This window comes from Neovison vison, chromosome 2 (genome assembly GCF_020171115.1).
Source record: "Neovison vison isolate M4711 chromosome 2, ASM_NN_V1, whole genome shotgun sequence".
In the NCBI taxonomy this organism is placed as follows: Eukaryota; Metazoa; Chordata; class Mammalia; order Carnivora; family Mustelidae; genus Neogale; species Neogale vison.
This window is the reverse complement of record NC_058092.1, coordinates 10,678,630-10,694,030: the sequence shown is the minus strand read 5'-3', so window position 1 is coordinate 10,694,030 and position 15,401 is coordinate 10,678,630. Positions and strand designations below refer to the sequence as shown.

Below are 15,401 nucleotides of genomic sequence, written 5' to 3'. Positions count from 1 at the left end.
AGGAGACTGAGAAGGGAGCTGAGAGGTGGTCCTTAGAGAGAAAGAATGAATGATTAATAGAAGAAAAAACACAGCTCCTCCACATGGGTGTAGAAGAGGACCCAGCCCATAGTAGCTGCTCAAGAAAACCTGCAACATCTTTAACTGACAGGGTCCGCATCCAAGGCTTTCCTTTCAACCTCATGACACCTAGCAAGGGGCATAGACATGCACCTGCTAAAGGAATCAGCTCACACCCCACAGCACTCAGCTCCCACATTTGCCTTGGGGCTTCCATTTCCAGTCCATCCTCCCTGAATTTCCTCTGGCTAACATTCAACTTGGGAGTTTCCCTGGGGGCTCACAACCCCCACCCCAACTAACTCCAGGACAGGGTGCAGACCCAGACCAGGTGATTGGTTCAGAGCTGTCACATGATTACAGCTAAGCCAATGATAATCAGTCCTGGGATTTCTGGAAATACTAACAGTGAAAGACTTTCTGCCCTGGGATCATAGAAAGGTAAGTGTGACTCAGTTTTGTGAGGGGTCACTTCTGATGCCAGGAAGGATAACGCCCAAACAGATGAAAGGAGAGCTGGGAGATGACATCATTTGAGCACCTGGATGCAGCTATGCCTGAAGCTAGCTTTATCTCTGACTATCTCAGTTACGTGGAGCTATTGATTTTCCTCTCTGTGAGTCTGTTTCTGTTGTGTTTCTATTATTTGTAACTCAGCAGGCCCTGCAACTACATGACTCTCTAGGCAGGTGGTAGGAAAGTAAGAAGGGCAAACAATACAAAATTTTTTCACAAACAGTTTTTGAGCAGTAAGCATGGATCTCTCTGAGCCTCAGGTGCCACTCTGAATGACAGCGATCACACCTCCCTACCTCCTAGGGTGAACAGGCAAGTCACTGAATACCCTGTAACCTGTTATCTTGATCATGTTACAGCCAAGAGCAGCAGGAAGCACGCAGCCCTGGGAGGGAACCCGCTGTCGGGATGCCTGTGCAGAGTTCCCCCCCACCAGAGCCTCTGGCTGGAGTTTGCTGAGCTGCCCCACAAACCTCCCACTTCATAAGGGACCAGCCCAAGCCCTGGGAGGCAGCCACGGGCAGCCCTGGACAGAAGGGTTGTGCCTGGCCTTTCAATGGATCAAGTCCCTCTGTGACTGCTCACCTCAGAAGCTGCCATGCCCCAGCGGAGGATGGGGACAGGGGACACTGCAGTGTGCCCGGCAGTGGGGACAGGAGAGTAATGGCTACTGTGGGCTCCAGTCGGACCCCAGCTGGACCTTTGGCTGAATCTTAATTTCTCAGCCTCCTGTCTCTATGGCTTGGGACGAGTTTCTTTATTTCCCCGTGCCTCAGGGACTTCATCTGTAAAATGGGGTGATTAATGCATCAATTTATTTGGGTTGCTGAACGTAGGCAATCCTGCCAAGCAGGAGTTCCCGGGTCAGGTTCCCCTGCATGGTTTCCATCTGATTGTACACAAGTGATGTCAGACCTCCGAGGGCATGTTTAAGGTGATGAGGGGGATGGAGGAGAGGCAGAGTCCCTCTGAGCACACAAGTGCTCAGGACACCGGTTCATCGACGCTGCAAACAGCAAGTCTCCAAAAGAAACCCAGGGAACAGGACCAGTGCGTCAGCCCAGGAAGCCGGAAGGCAGAGCTGGCTCAGGGACAGCGAGAGGGCGGGGTTCTGCCCCCAGAGGTCATCAGGGCCGGCTGCAGACAGAGGCCCAGTCACCTTGGAGAGGCGGCCACACAGGGACACACCTGATGCCCACCCCAAGAGCCTGGCATGTAGAGAGGGAAGAGGAGCTGCGGATTGTTCCAAACACCAGCTGCTCAAACACACAACCGAACCTCCTCTTCTTCCTTTTTTTAGTTTTATTTATTTGAGAGAGATGGTGTACGTGCGGGAGGGGGAGGCAACCTGACCTCTTCTAACCAGGTCCCAGCTAGCTCAAGTGCCCAGCTTACTAGAACTCTGGCTCATGTTTGAGGAAAAAGCAGCAAACAATGACAAGGCTCAGCAATGCCACGGATTCTTACCTTCCTTAACCCAAGCCCGGAAAGCTACCGGTGGGGCGGGGGGAGGGGGGGTTTCAGGCTTGGCGTTAGAACCCCGAGGGTCTGCAGAAGCCTGATTCTAAAAAAGGAGTCATCCGGGTCCCCTGTGCCCTGCTCACCAAAGTGGGGAAGCAGAAAAGCATTTTGGGAAATTTTCAGGGACATCCAAAACACAGAGTTTTCTGTGTCTGATTCTCTGAAAATCCCCTTGACTTGAAGCGAGCGGGGAGGACTGTGTTTGATCTACGACCATATCCCTGCTACTTAAGAAGGATTCTGACCCAGGCGGGCGCACCACAAATACTGGCAGGACAAACGGAAGAAAAGAACGTCAGTGAATCTGGAGCCTGCAGCACACACCGAAACACCTGTTTATAGAGACACAGTGACCAGGTGACCCCAGGACGAGGACAGCTGGAGAAGCAAGTGGACTCATCACTGACACCTCAGACCCAGGCTGAGAGCGAAGGTGGGTGGGCACGACCCAAGTCACGTTCTTCATCGGTCCTCTCCCTGCCTCCATCCTTCAGCTGCCTCCAAATTCCAGAAAAAAAGAGGGATATATTTACTGACCCCTGAAAACCCAGACAGGGACTCGTGGGGGCTGCAGGGGTTCTCCAGGTGCTGCCCTACCTGCCAGGAGGGGCTCCTCCAAAGGTGTGCCAGTACGTCGGCCAGATTAAACTTCTAAGGTCCTGCCAGCTCAAACATTCGTGGGTGTGTGTTTCCTCCCAGATGGAGCATTTCCTGGAGCCCTGCGCCGTGCTCCAGGCAAACACAGAAGAAGACAGATATCTGGGTGCCCCTATGGTCCCTGCCCCCTCAAAGGTTCCAGTTCAGAGGAGAGCCCCAGGGTTACACTCAAGAAATGCCCCGGTCACAGCTCCACTACGCTCCGCGTGACGAAGGTCTGTGGCAATGAACAAGAAAGGCTTTGCAGCAGGGCCGGGGGCCCAGGGCAGGATGGGATTTGGAGTCAGTGCGGGGTGGAGAGGCAACAGAAGTGAGGAGGAGAAGGCGAGGGGTGGGAGTGGGGACAGTGAGGAGACACTGAGTAGAGACTGTGGAATGTGCGTGGTCCCCGGCACTAAGCTCAGGCTTGGCAGACCCGGAGAGAGGCTGAGGGAGTCTGTCCTACTGGTTCAAGGTCTAAGGGTGCCAGACAGAAAAACGCTCCTCCCCGTAGGCACCAACGGGGAGAAACGGTTTGGCTCAGCTGGTCAGCCCCAGACACCTAGTCGCGTGAGTATCTCTATCCAGGGAGTGACTGAGTGTGGAAAAAACGAGCAGGTGTGATAGTAAACAGGTGCTCAGCTAGAATCCACGGTGTGGGTCAATCCAAGCAGCAGCTGTTGCCCAGAGACATAAATGAGCGGGGAGGGAGGGAGCAGGGCCAGAAGGTCAGTGAAGGCAGAGGGGGTCAAAGGCCAGGCAGGTGATGCCTTAGCTGCTGGGAGGGCACGGGTTCCCCCAGTGGGGTGGGGTAGGGGGGTCGCGTGCCATATGGCAGCAACAGTGTCAAGAAGCCACTGGGAGATGGAGCGGGTACCAACTGTCCCCGTTTGCCCGGGACCGAGGTGTTTCCCACGGAATGGGACTGCCAGGGCCGAAACCAGGAAAGTTCTGGCAACCCAGAATGCGCTGGCTACCCGAGGCACAGGTCTGTCCTCACCAGCATCCCAGAGGGACCAAGATTGCTGCTGGTACAGGAATCTCATCTCGTGGAACAGGGAAACTGAGGCAGAGAGGCGCGTGACCTGCAGAAGGGAGGTCCCACAGGGCATAAGCAGCATGGCGAGCTGGAACATTCTGGCCTCCACCTCCCTTGCTTTCTCTGCACACTGGGAAGACGCGAGACACGCAAGTGCCGTCTGCTAAGCACAGCTGTGAGCTGTGCCAACTTCCTCTGAGCCAGTGGACCCTGGGAGGGGAGCACTAGAGCCCCCGTCCCCAAGAGGGGTCCCAGGGAAATGGGCCCATCTGGCCCTCTGCTCCTTGGACATTCTGGCCCAGGATGAGTGGGCGGCCACCACCTGGGACCCTGGGGGGATGGGGGTGTTGTCGGCTGCTGCTCTGCTTGCCTCCCTATGACATCCCCATTAGGGTGACCCCTTGGGGGAAGGCCAGGATCCCCAAAGGCCTTTGTGAAATGCAGACGCATCATGTAAAGCCACGCACCCTGCAGCCCTTGGGTTTAAAAGGGTCTTAGCAGCTCTGGGCAGCCGGTGAGAGAACAGGCCAGGGCAAAGGGGAGGTGGAAGGCGCAGGGAGAGGGAGGGGAGGATGGAAGAGGGGATTTGGGGGAAAACGTACGCAGGAGCTTCCTAGAGCAGTCCTGCTCAGTGACTGGCCTGCAAAAGCATCCCCTCCGTCGGCTGGGTAAGACCCAGACTCCTGGGCCCACCCCCGTTTCCAATTCTGCAGGTCTGGGCTGGGCTGAGAATTTGCGTCCACTATCAAGTTCTCAGGCGAGGCCGATGTTGCTGGTCTCGGCACCCTGTCTTGAGAATGGCTGGCCTGGGGCATGGGGCTATGGCAGGGGGTGCTGGGGTAAGGGCAAAGGCACATGGGCACTGATGGGTCACTGGGGGCTGAAAAGACCCATGGAGGTCAAGTTGGAAGATGCTGGAGGCCTTGACCCTCAGGCTTCAGAGAGGGACAGAATCATGCAGTGGTGGAGGGAACTTGTTTCAAATGCAGATTTGTGGGCCCATCCCCAGATATTTTTGACTGTGAGGGTCTTCTGGGGGGCCGGGGAACTTAAAAACCACAGTGAGCTCTGAGCGATTCTGATGCAGGCCACGGTGGAAACGCGCACTTCGCAGGCCTCGCAAGCTGCGATGGGCCACAGAGACCTCTGCAGGCCCCTTTCCTGGCCTGGGGCCGGCTGTGTCAGCCACGACAGCAGCCACTTGCCACATGGAGCCTTTGACAATGAAATAAAGTGTGAAATTCAGTTCTGCTGTCATACGAGCTACGTTTTTAAAGCCAGTGGCTACCATATGGGACAGGAGCCGTCTAGAATGTTGCCATCTTTGCAAAGAGTTTACCAGACAGGTCTGGCCTGGAGAGATCGATCACATTATGCCTGCCTCTGTTTCCCTTTCTTTAAAAAGGGGGCTCCTCCCCTATCTTTCCCAGGGTGTAAGAGAAAGAAAAGATTCCACCAAGAGTGACATTTCTGGCCCACCCTTAGAGGCCCCCTGCACCTGCTGGTGGGAGGAGGCGGTCCCGGTTGGCGGGGGCAGCACCCATGTCTGCCCCAGAACCAAGGATGGTTCTTCTTCCTCCTGGTTGGCTGCCAGAGATAGACTCCCCAGGGCAATGAGGAGTCCTTAGTAGTTAGTTTAGTAATCACAAATATAGTATGGAAAACAAACTCGTAAAAGCCCCAGCAATTCCCCTTCAAAGAAATCAACACCAAACAAAACCAACTACGCCCTAAAAGGTACGGTTAACGCATCACGAAGGCAGAGGTAGGAACGAGCACAGACTGGACTGAATCACAGAGGAAAGGTAACAACTACTCCTTCCCCAGACCTTCCCAGCACACGTGAGAGGTGGTCATGTTTTCCAGGAAGGAATGGAAAGAACACGAGAGATAAAGCAAGCCCCGGGGGCAGGGATGGACAGTCCGTGAGGAGGGCAGGGTCCTGCGGTCACCGCATCCAGTCCCTACATTAGGCCAATGCACAGATGCAGGGTGGCGTGCTGGGTTACCGGGAGCCATTACTCAGTGGGGACAGTCACTGTCTGGGAAGATGAGAAAGGGCTGGAGACGGATGGTGGTGATGCCTGTCAAGGTATTTAATGCCACGGAACTGCACACTTAAAAATGGTCAAAGGGGTCCATTCTGTGTAATGTAGGTTTTGCTGCAAAAAAGACAAAAAAGAAAGCGCAGGGTCTGAATTCCACCCTGGATGAACGGAGGCAGGCAATCTTGGAAGTGGGCCTCCGAATCTGCACTGGAGTCCACTGACCCCAGGGGACTCCGCTCTCCGCTGGGGATGCCTGACGGAGGAGAGGGCTACAAGACGGACAAGCATGACGGCTCACTTCCTAACAGATTCGGAGCACAGGTGTGCCCAGGCGGGGGGGGGGGGAGGCGGGCTCGCTCTAGAGCAAGAAAAAGCGAGGGTTGGCTAGAATGTCCATTTACTGACTGCCCACTTTGGGACGCCTGCGGGAAGGGGAAGGATGATCTAAGGATTCTGTGAGGGTGCTGGGGGCAAACCAGAGTCCGCAGCCCAATTTTTCTTACTCTAAAATGAACCCAATCCCAGAAAGGCAAGGGGCAAATAGGTTCTCAAAGCCAGGTTCATGAAACCCTTGCCTCACATTCCCCCAGGGTGCTCGACACAAATACAGATTCCCAGGCCCCTCCCCAGACCTACAGGCCGACCTACGGGGGGGAGCCCGAGGATCCGGATACCGGCAGGCACCCTGGACCACTGTGAGCTCCAGTCTGAAACCCCTTTTAGTGAGTCAAGAGGGATGAGGCAAAGGGGTCAAGAGGGAAGTTCCCAGCTTTGTCAAGATACCGCGTGTATCTGTGAGCCTCCCCATTTGGCCCTGGAAAGCCCGACATCTTGCAGGCTGGGCCCTTTCCTCACTCTGGGCCCGTGTCCCCACGTTGTGGAGAGAGCGAACGGACCCATCCCTGCTGCGGGTTCCCTGTCGGGACTCTGCCTGCGTCGGACCTCCTGCGCGGGGCCGGCTGGGCTCTTTGGATTCTGGCTGGGGCCGAAGGGCTGGCTATCTCTCCCGGAGCCAACTGAGCAGCTCTGGGCCCGAGCGGCCTCGCTCCCAGCTGCCTCTGGCTGATTGGAAACCAGCGTGTCAAAGACGCCAGGGAGAGAGCCCCGTGACACCTGGCATCGCAGCCCCCGCCCGGCGCCCAGGTGGCCCTCAGGGAATCGTCAGCTGATGAAGGCGACTGGAGGGAGAAGCAATGGTCCTGGGGCAGACCGCATGGCTTCCGGGAACAGCCACCAACTGCAACCTCTGTAACTGCTTCAGGCCTCAACCCCATCGCCTTTCCGAAGGGGAGGACGTGGGCTACCTTACCGGGGTGGGGGACGACCGACAGGAAGGCAGGTGACAGAGCGCCCAGCTCCGGGGCGGCCCTCGGTCAACGCTTCTTCCTCATGAAAAGGACCTTCCCCAACAGAAAGACACCTTCTTCCCTGCCGGTGCACAGGACTTCAAAGTCAGCAGCGCGCTGGTGAGCGGAGCCACGCGGGCGCGGGAAGAAAGCAGACAGGAACTCGCAGCTGCTGTTTCCACGTCTCTCCGGGCCCCCGGGGAGAGCTTTCTGAAGCTTCTGGACAATTAAAAGGTACCGAACACACTCCATGCCTGTGATAAAGTTACAGCCCCAACGAGCTGGGCGCCCGTGCCAGCCTCTGGACCCAGGCAGCTACAAAAGAGGAGGCTGTCGGCACCTGCAGTCAGGCCACCAGGTGGTGCCCCCCCCCACCGAGTGGTCCCCAAGGCCCGGCACACAGAGGGAGGTGCCCGCCGAGGGGCGTCCCCCCTGACACCACCAGCTAACCTTGGCCGTAGCCCGCCGAGGGGCGTCCCCCCTGACACCACCAGCTAACCTTGGCCGTAGCCCCCAGGGCGTGGCGGCACCCAGCTCGGGGCAGGACTCGCCCATCTGCCCATCCTACCTTTCTGGCTGGTCATTCCTTCCACATTCGGGGCTGCGCCTGCACCTTTTGGACTAATGCCACTAGTCAGGGGCTCTGAGGAACCGCCACAACCCGTGTCTTCTAGCTGGCCTCTCCTGAAGGCGTCCAAACAGCAGACCAGAGAAAGCACGAAGTCCCCACCTTCACGGTGGCTGCCCCAAGGGGCAGAGAAGGGGTGGTCCTTTTGAATGGGAGTCATTCCTGCCTGCCCCCCTCCGGGACAGGCGCTCCTCTGACACGCTCGGCGTGAAATGCATTTGCGGGGTGTAAATTCATAAAAAAATAACGACACACGCAGGCACGCACACGCGCACACACACACACCTTGTAAACACGGCTTGCTATCCTCTCTGGAGTGTTTATAGCCCTTGGTGACTCACAGCAAACACGGCATCCCCACAGTGGCTGCTCTGGCCGGCTTTAATGATATGTCGGCTGCGCTTATCTGCTGGGGCGAAAATCTGTGTAAACAGCCGTGTACCTGATTTTCCACTTTTGTCAGCTGGCCGTCGTGGGGGTGAGAGGGGGCTCGGTCCAGGCTCATGCTTGCTGTTTTCCTTGAACCATGCACTCAGGTGACTCCTGAGATGACTAAGAGGGAAGTAAGCTGCTTTCAGGATGGCTGGAGGGTCCTGGCAAGTCCTCCAGTTAACTCGATGGGAATATCACAGAGAACACAGGGTGTGCATAATGACGCCTTATGGAAATTTCCTGATTATTTAGAAGGCCAGAGAAGCAGCCACCAGTCCTTCAGAATCAGCCAATCTCATCAAGCTCCAATAGTTCAAACTTCAAAAAAATTTTTTAAATTTTACACATACACAGACACAATCAATTTCTTTGGACTCTGGAAAAATGGGAATCCTCCTCCCTCTTACGGTCCTGGTAGCGCTGGGCTCCATGAGTAGGAAGGGGGCTAACCACACAGATTCCTGTCCAACTACTCTGCAGTGGGTTGGATGATCCCATTTTATAGATGGGTAAACTGAGGATTGGGACGTTCAATAACTTGCTCAGGGACACACAGCTCATAAGCAGGAGATCTGGCTGATCAAACCTGGGGGTTTTTGATTCCAAAGCTGGTGCCCTGTATTTTGCATGGCAAAAGGAAAGTACAACCCCTCTCCCTGAGCAGTCACGCACAGTGAGGGTGCTGGGCCACAGGGGAACCCGATCAGAATTGTTTTCAAGAGTGGGGACTTTCACTCCTGCTCAGCTGTCTCGGCGGTCTCTGTCCCACTTGGGGGCGCCAAGGACGTCCACAGGAAACCCTGGTAGTCCTACTGGCTGGCTTTCTAAGAGTGTCCCCAGTTCCAGTGGGGAGATTTAATCTCACTTGCAACCCTGCGGAAACCCTTTCCAGAAGGGGATAACAGGAGGCCAACTTATTGCTAAAATTGCTAAAGACACACAGATAAGCAAATGCCTGAGTTGCTTAAAACAAGGAATGTCAAGGAGAGGACAACCACCCCCTCCTTCTTTCTAAAGGTAAAAATGTAAAGAGAAAATGGACTGTCACGGGGGTCTACGTTTTAGAGATCAATACAAGGTCTTTCCACAGTGCTGGGAGGGCTACAATCTGGGACCCCACAACCAAGTCCTCGTTGGGAAACCCCCCCAGCTGTGTGATCCCGGGCACCCGGTTTCTCCTCTGGGACTGGCAATGGCACCTCCCTGCTGGGGTCCTTGGAGGACTGATTAAGACAATGCATCGCATTTGGTTCGCACCATGCCGGGCCCCTGGGAGGGTACAGCAGAGCACTGAGAACCAGCACACAGATCCACAGGGGCCTGGTGCCCTGGGCCAGCAGGCTTTGTGTGAGGGGCTCGAGGAAGTAAGAATCCCAATGACTAAGAGAAAAGGTTGAGGTTCAAGAGGCTCCATTAGGTCCCGGGACTTTATAAGAGTTAAGCATTAAGAGAAAAGCTTAAAAAGGCATGGCATCTGAACTGGGTCCACAAGCCTGGTCAGGCTTCCCATGGGACAGATAGAGTGCCCGGACTCCGAAGATCCGAACTGACCAACAACTTTTCAACAATGACTTGGTGGCTTTGGCCGACCAGGGCCCTTGCCTTAGGGACGCCGCACCCGTGCAGCTCACTTCACTTTCTCTGGCCCCACTGCCCCAAGACGGACGGACCAGCGCCCGCTCCCATCATTCTAACTCCTCACCTGGCTTTACTTTCCTGTACAGCCCTCCCGTCTCCTGACACGTCCTGTGTGGACTTGCCTGCTGGAAATCTCCTCCCACAGATAAGGAGCACCATGGAAACAGGGGCTGCAGCTGTCCCCTTCGCTACTATAGATCCCTGGCAGCCACCGCGGTGCCTGGCAAGGTAGCGGCTCAAGAAATGTGGCGGAATGAATGCACAACCAGAGAAGGAATCCTTCGTGTTCACGTCTCTGCCGAAGAAGGCTCAGGGAGCACCTGCTTTACTCTGGGGCCGGGAGGGGGTCCTGGATGATCTCCCCTCGGGTAGAGTTAGTCCTGCCACACACCATCAGGGAAACTGAGTTACTGAGTATCTCAAGGTCACACAGCTTCGAGGGAGAACCAGGTGCAGACTGAGCACGTGTCTAATTTCTGCATCTCCGGCTCAGGTCCTTAGCCTGCGCACAAAGAATGGTCACCTTCCCTGGAAGGGGCCCCACCGTGGGGGCCCGAGCTGTCACCAGCACAGAGTCCATCACTCTGCAGGTCTCAGGATCCCGTCCGTGAGTAAAGTCAAAGTGTTTGGCTTCCACCCTGCCAAGCCAGCGGCACCCCCATCCTTCCCTCTTCCCTGCACCTCTGAAGGTGCCAATTCCCAGACTCTGTCACCCAGCAGGGTCCTCACTGTTCAGCTCCCTCAACCAAACATCACATTCAGCTGGGGGCCGATGTGCTGAGATCCTGGGACGAGCCACCTCACAGCCTGGCTGAAATGTTTATTTCAACAATAATTTCAGCTTGGGGTTCTGAGCCAGAAAAGCTCTCATCTGCTTCCCGGAGGAAGCCCCTAACATCCAAAGGTTCGAGAATCCATGTCCACGACAGGCTGACCTCAACACCCAGCCACCACGAAAGTTCTTAGAAACTGCATTTGATCTTTAAGAACTGGAGAGCAGAAGGGGGGTGAAGGGCTCCTGGTGGGGCGGAGATAACTCCAGACTTGACTGGTGTAGCTGCTGCCTTGATCTTGATACATGCCCGGGATACCAACCGTCAATCAGGAGATTTCCACTGCTCTCTGCCCTAAAGGGACACCACGAGGGCCATCGAAATAACAACCACCCCCCAAGGCCTTGGAGACAGGCGGTTCTCAGCTACACCATGTCATTAGGATATTGTTATTATGAATACACAAATGGAGTCTATGTAGACACAAAGTAAACAGATCTCTCTCCACCCAGCCATCTTCTCCATGTTTACATAGTAACAACCTTACTGGCACAAGAGTCAAGACCAATCTCATCTCCACACACTTCAGGAGGGCAGAGATGGAACAGATAGCATCATATCCAATGGGACACCGAGTCAGTGGGGCCCTGACGGGTGCCCCACCACAGAAGCTGATAACTAACTTTTATGAAACATCAACTATGAACAAGGCAAGGTGATTTGCAGACGCTAGCTTTGGAATGATCAAAATGTTGGGTGATACTAGTTATTATCAGCACCTTTTGGATGGGTAAAATGAGTCTCAAAAAGATTAAGCAACTTGCCCAAGCTCTCCTACTTGCTTGTTCTTTGCATCTGGGCTCTTGTTTTGCTCTTGTTTTACACCAAGCTGTCTTGGCCTCTAACTGCTCTGTGCAGCTGGGAAGGAGGTGGGACGGTCTCCAGCAGGCCCAGCCCCAGGGCAAATGGTCCAAGGACTCAAGCTCCTTCCAGGGCTCAGTAGTCCCTTTTCTAGACCCTTGGTGACCCAAGACGTCCATGGCTCCAGGACACCAGCGCCAGCTCAGCTCATCACCGCCAATTGGCCGGTGGTCCCAGCTCCTGCGGCTATGCCTGTGATTGTCAGGATCCCGTCTCCTTGGGAGACCAAGACAGGCAGCCTGGAATTAGGGGGCATTGCTGCTAGCTTTTTCTCATAGGAAAGAAATAATTATTAGGTAAATAAGTCTGGTGTTTCCCAGCTGGTTAAGCTTGCTGTCTGGGAGAGGCATTCCGGTGTTAACTGACAGAGAATATTTGAAATTGTAGGACCCTGGGCAAGTTGCTCAAACTCTGGCGTTTTCTGTCTTTATCTTCACGAAGATAACACAGTTTCCCTCCCAGAGCTGTGATAAAATTTTAAGGACACGCGCCACGTAAATTACGGGAACACAATAGGTATCCAAGAAATAATGAATAACCATGTTATACGCCCCCTTCCCCCCTTTTTCCTGGAAAAAGTATTCCAACTTCACACTGATGAGGACAGACACTTCTTGGAAGCCGCTCTAAAGTCAAGGGGATCCAGGGGGTTGTCTGGGCAAACCCGCTCCCCCACCCCCAAAAGACGTAACTTGCGAGGGCGGGGGGGTGGGCAGTTGAGACCGGAACAGAATGGAATGGGCGCACGCACTCGGAATATTTTAACATTAAAACGCGGTCCTCGGTTTGGGGCAGATTAGCCAATGATACACAATCAGACCCTCGCATTGTGTCTGCACCGCCTCGATTTCTTTCTGCATTAGTCCAAGTGGAAGAGAAACCTCTCCTCTCCCAGCAAAAGCGAGCCATCATGTTCCGCTCAAAGGGGCTGCAGTAAAGCAGGGCTCTCCTGGCACTTTACGGGGCTGCCAGGTGGGTTACAGGTGCGGCGGGAGAGGGGCCGCCCCAACTTCGTGCCGGGCTGGCCCCCTTTCCCACGCCTCCCAGGGCAGGTCCCGGGCGCCCCGGCATCTCACATCTCCCGCAGGCGTGGCCTTGACCTGCCCCTGCAGCTCGCTCTGGGGGCTCGGCGGGAAAGCGGCGAGCGCCGAGCCCCCCGCCCGCGAGCTGAAGAACTCCGCGTCCCGCGCGACTCCCCCTGCCCCCCTCCCGGCGCCCGGGGCGCGGCGCGCGGCGAGAACTTTGCCACCGGCGCTCGGCGATCCGGCCGGGAGCGCCCCCGCGTGCCCGGCCCCGGCGGCTCCCCGGGCCTGCGGCCGCGCCGCCCTCCCCGCCCCGCGCGCACCTACCCGGCTGGCTGCAGTCGCCATCCGCTCGAACGGAGGGCGCCCCGGCGCGGGGCCGATCGGCCGGCCCCCCGGCGTCCGCGCCCGGCTCGCAGGCTGCAGGCCCCCGGGGGCGCGCCGGCCCGGCCCCCGCCCCGCAGGAAGGCGCCGGCTCGCCCTGCGCCGCCAGCTGGCGGACGCGCTCCCAGGTGCCCGAGTCGGCCGCCCGCATGCCGCGTGCCCGGGGGGCGCTGCCGCGGCGGCGCGGGGGGCTCCGACGACGGGCGCGGGGCTCACAGCCTCCCGGGCCGCCGCCGCATCGGGGCGCAGCCGAGCGCCGCCCCCGCCGCCCGCCGGCCGCCCGCGCGCGCCGGACCGGGGCTCTCCGTCCGGCCGACGCCGGGCCGTCCGCGGCCGCCGCACGCGAGGAATTCGGCCGCCGGCCTCTCACGTGGGAACGACTCTCACTCCCGCGGCTCCTCCTCCCGCTCCTTCCGGGCTGGCGAGGGCCCGCCGCTCGCCCCGCCCCGCCCCGCGCCCCGCCCCCCCGGCCCGGCTCCGCCCCCGGCCCCTCGGCGGCGCCGGGACTCGCCCCACGCCCTCCGGGAGCGCTTCGTGGCCCCATTCTGGGACGCTCGGCGCATCCCCAACATGGTCATTTCTGGAGAGACTGCGGGTCAGAAAGACGGACAGTGGCGCAGGGTTCGGAAGGGACTGGCCTGCACCCAGGTCTTTGAAAGCCCCAAGTGAGTGCATCTGGGGGAAGGCCGCCTGGTACCCCAATTTGCATACGTCTCCACTCTTCTGACACCCTTGTGACAGCGCTGCCGGAGACCTGAAGTCCCAATCAATGGCCAGGAGAGGGCAGAAAGAATGGACCGGGAACCTGGCGGTAGCCTTGGGACATTTCCTTTGCTCATCTGTACTGTGTGACTAGGCGTTCTTCAAGTTAATATAATACTGAGCACATTCACTGGGCGGGGGGTTGGCGAGGTGGGCGTGGAGTGGGGGTGGGGGGGTCCGACATGGTCCACATCCCTAAGCAGACTGTGATCTGGTGGGGTGCCCTATGTCTACATCTCACTTCCTTGAGCCTCAGTTACCCCATCTATAAAATGAGGCATCAGTAATTCCCACCTGGTCCACCATCAGAGATGCTTCTGAAGACTCCTCAGCCACAATCATGTGGCAGGTGAGGGGACTCCCAGGGAAGGCCAGGCTTGGACCTCAGGAGTGGGTGGGGGGCCAGTTAGTTCTCCAGCTAAGCCTGGTCCGAGGTGGCATCTTGGGTCTGCAAACCCAAACCTGAGCGCTGGAGTGGGTGCTCCAGTGGCTTGCGGAGCTCACTGTAAAATGAATTTGCAGCCCCAAGCCCTCTTTGATCTGAGGATTATGATGCTCTTTAGAAGGACTAATTATCTCCCCGCAGCCCCAGGAAGCAAGTCCGGTTTCCCCCCTAGTGTAGGCAAGGGGAGCAGAGGCAGCATAGCCAGGTGAGAACTCACACCTTCTGGGGATGTCCCCAGCCTCCCCTTGCAGGCAGCACCGGGCCTGGCTCTGTAACCTCTAGGTCACTGGCATATGGCTCTCCATCAAGCTGTGGGAAATAAATGACTTCCCTCCACCCGGCCCCAAGTGTCTAAAATTGTTCACAGGTGACTCTCCCGTCTGTGGGCGAGGAGCTCCATCCCTTTGCAAGCACTGTGGTCTGGACACCATCCATCATGGCCTTGCCAGCTTCTACCCTCCCCCTTTCCTCACCCTCCCAATAACGGGAAAACTAGCCCAGCTGTAGAGGTCCACGGGGCTGTCTCAGACCCCTTCCCCCTGTCTGGGACCTGAACTGCTCAGTGGAAAGCTGACCAGTAACACCAAAGGAAAGCTGGCCAGTAACACCCAGCCGGGGAAGAAAACCACCCATGGGGTTAAACACCCACACGACACTGAAGGGAGGAAACTGATCTCACACCAAGTGATAGGAAATGCTGGAAAACCCTCAATTCTTTTGCCTTTTCTGGGATAACAGGCAAAACAGAACAAAAGAACAATTGCCCTGAGCCACCCCAGGGGAGAAGCTGGGAATGCCTTCACATTCTGGAGACACCCAGCACAGATTGTCTGTTCCAAACGTCTTCAGGGACCCAACTGAGGACATAAATGAGTGAGGTGGGCTGTGTTGGGCTCCCGGTGGTTTGTTTCTTAAGGGCATTTAGGTTGTATTCTTTGGCTTAGACACGCTTTGCATAATAAGCAGGTAAGAAGGTGCTTCCGCAACGAAACATGCTCTTTCCCATATTCCTCGAAGTACATGGAACTCTTAGTCTATCTTTTCACTTTTGATAGAGACGTGAAATTTTCTCTTAATTCCATGACATGAAAACAGCAGCACAAGCATGAATACCTAGCACTTGCCACTTGGATTCGGTGTCAGAGAGACTTTAGGGAGTGGTGAGGACTGTGGCAAATAAGAAGAGGTAGATGGCTATAATGCAGGAATGTGCCTCCAGGGTCACTAGAG

The 15,401-nt window shown here is 56.5% G+C and overlaps 1 protein-coding gene across 1 annotated transcript in view; it reads right to left on the bottom strand.

Moving 5' to 3' along the window:
• The window catches only part of LOC122899476 (kazrin-like), a 106,533-nt gene extending 93,306 nt beyond the window's left edge, over positions 1–13,227 (bottom strand). Inside the window, exon 1 of the mRNA XM_044237214.1 lies at positions 12,908–13,227. Within this exon, the coding sequence (XP_044093149.1) occupies positions 12,908–13,115 (208 nt within the window). The 5' untranslated portion in view covers positions 13,116–13,227. The remainder of the gene's footprint in view (positions 1–12,907) is intronic.
• Between the last annotated feature and the right edge of the window lie 2,174 nt (positions 13,228–15,401).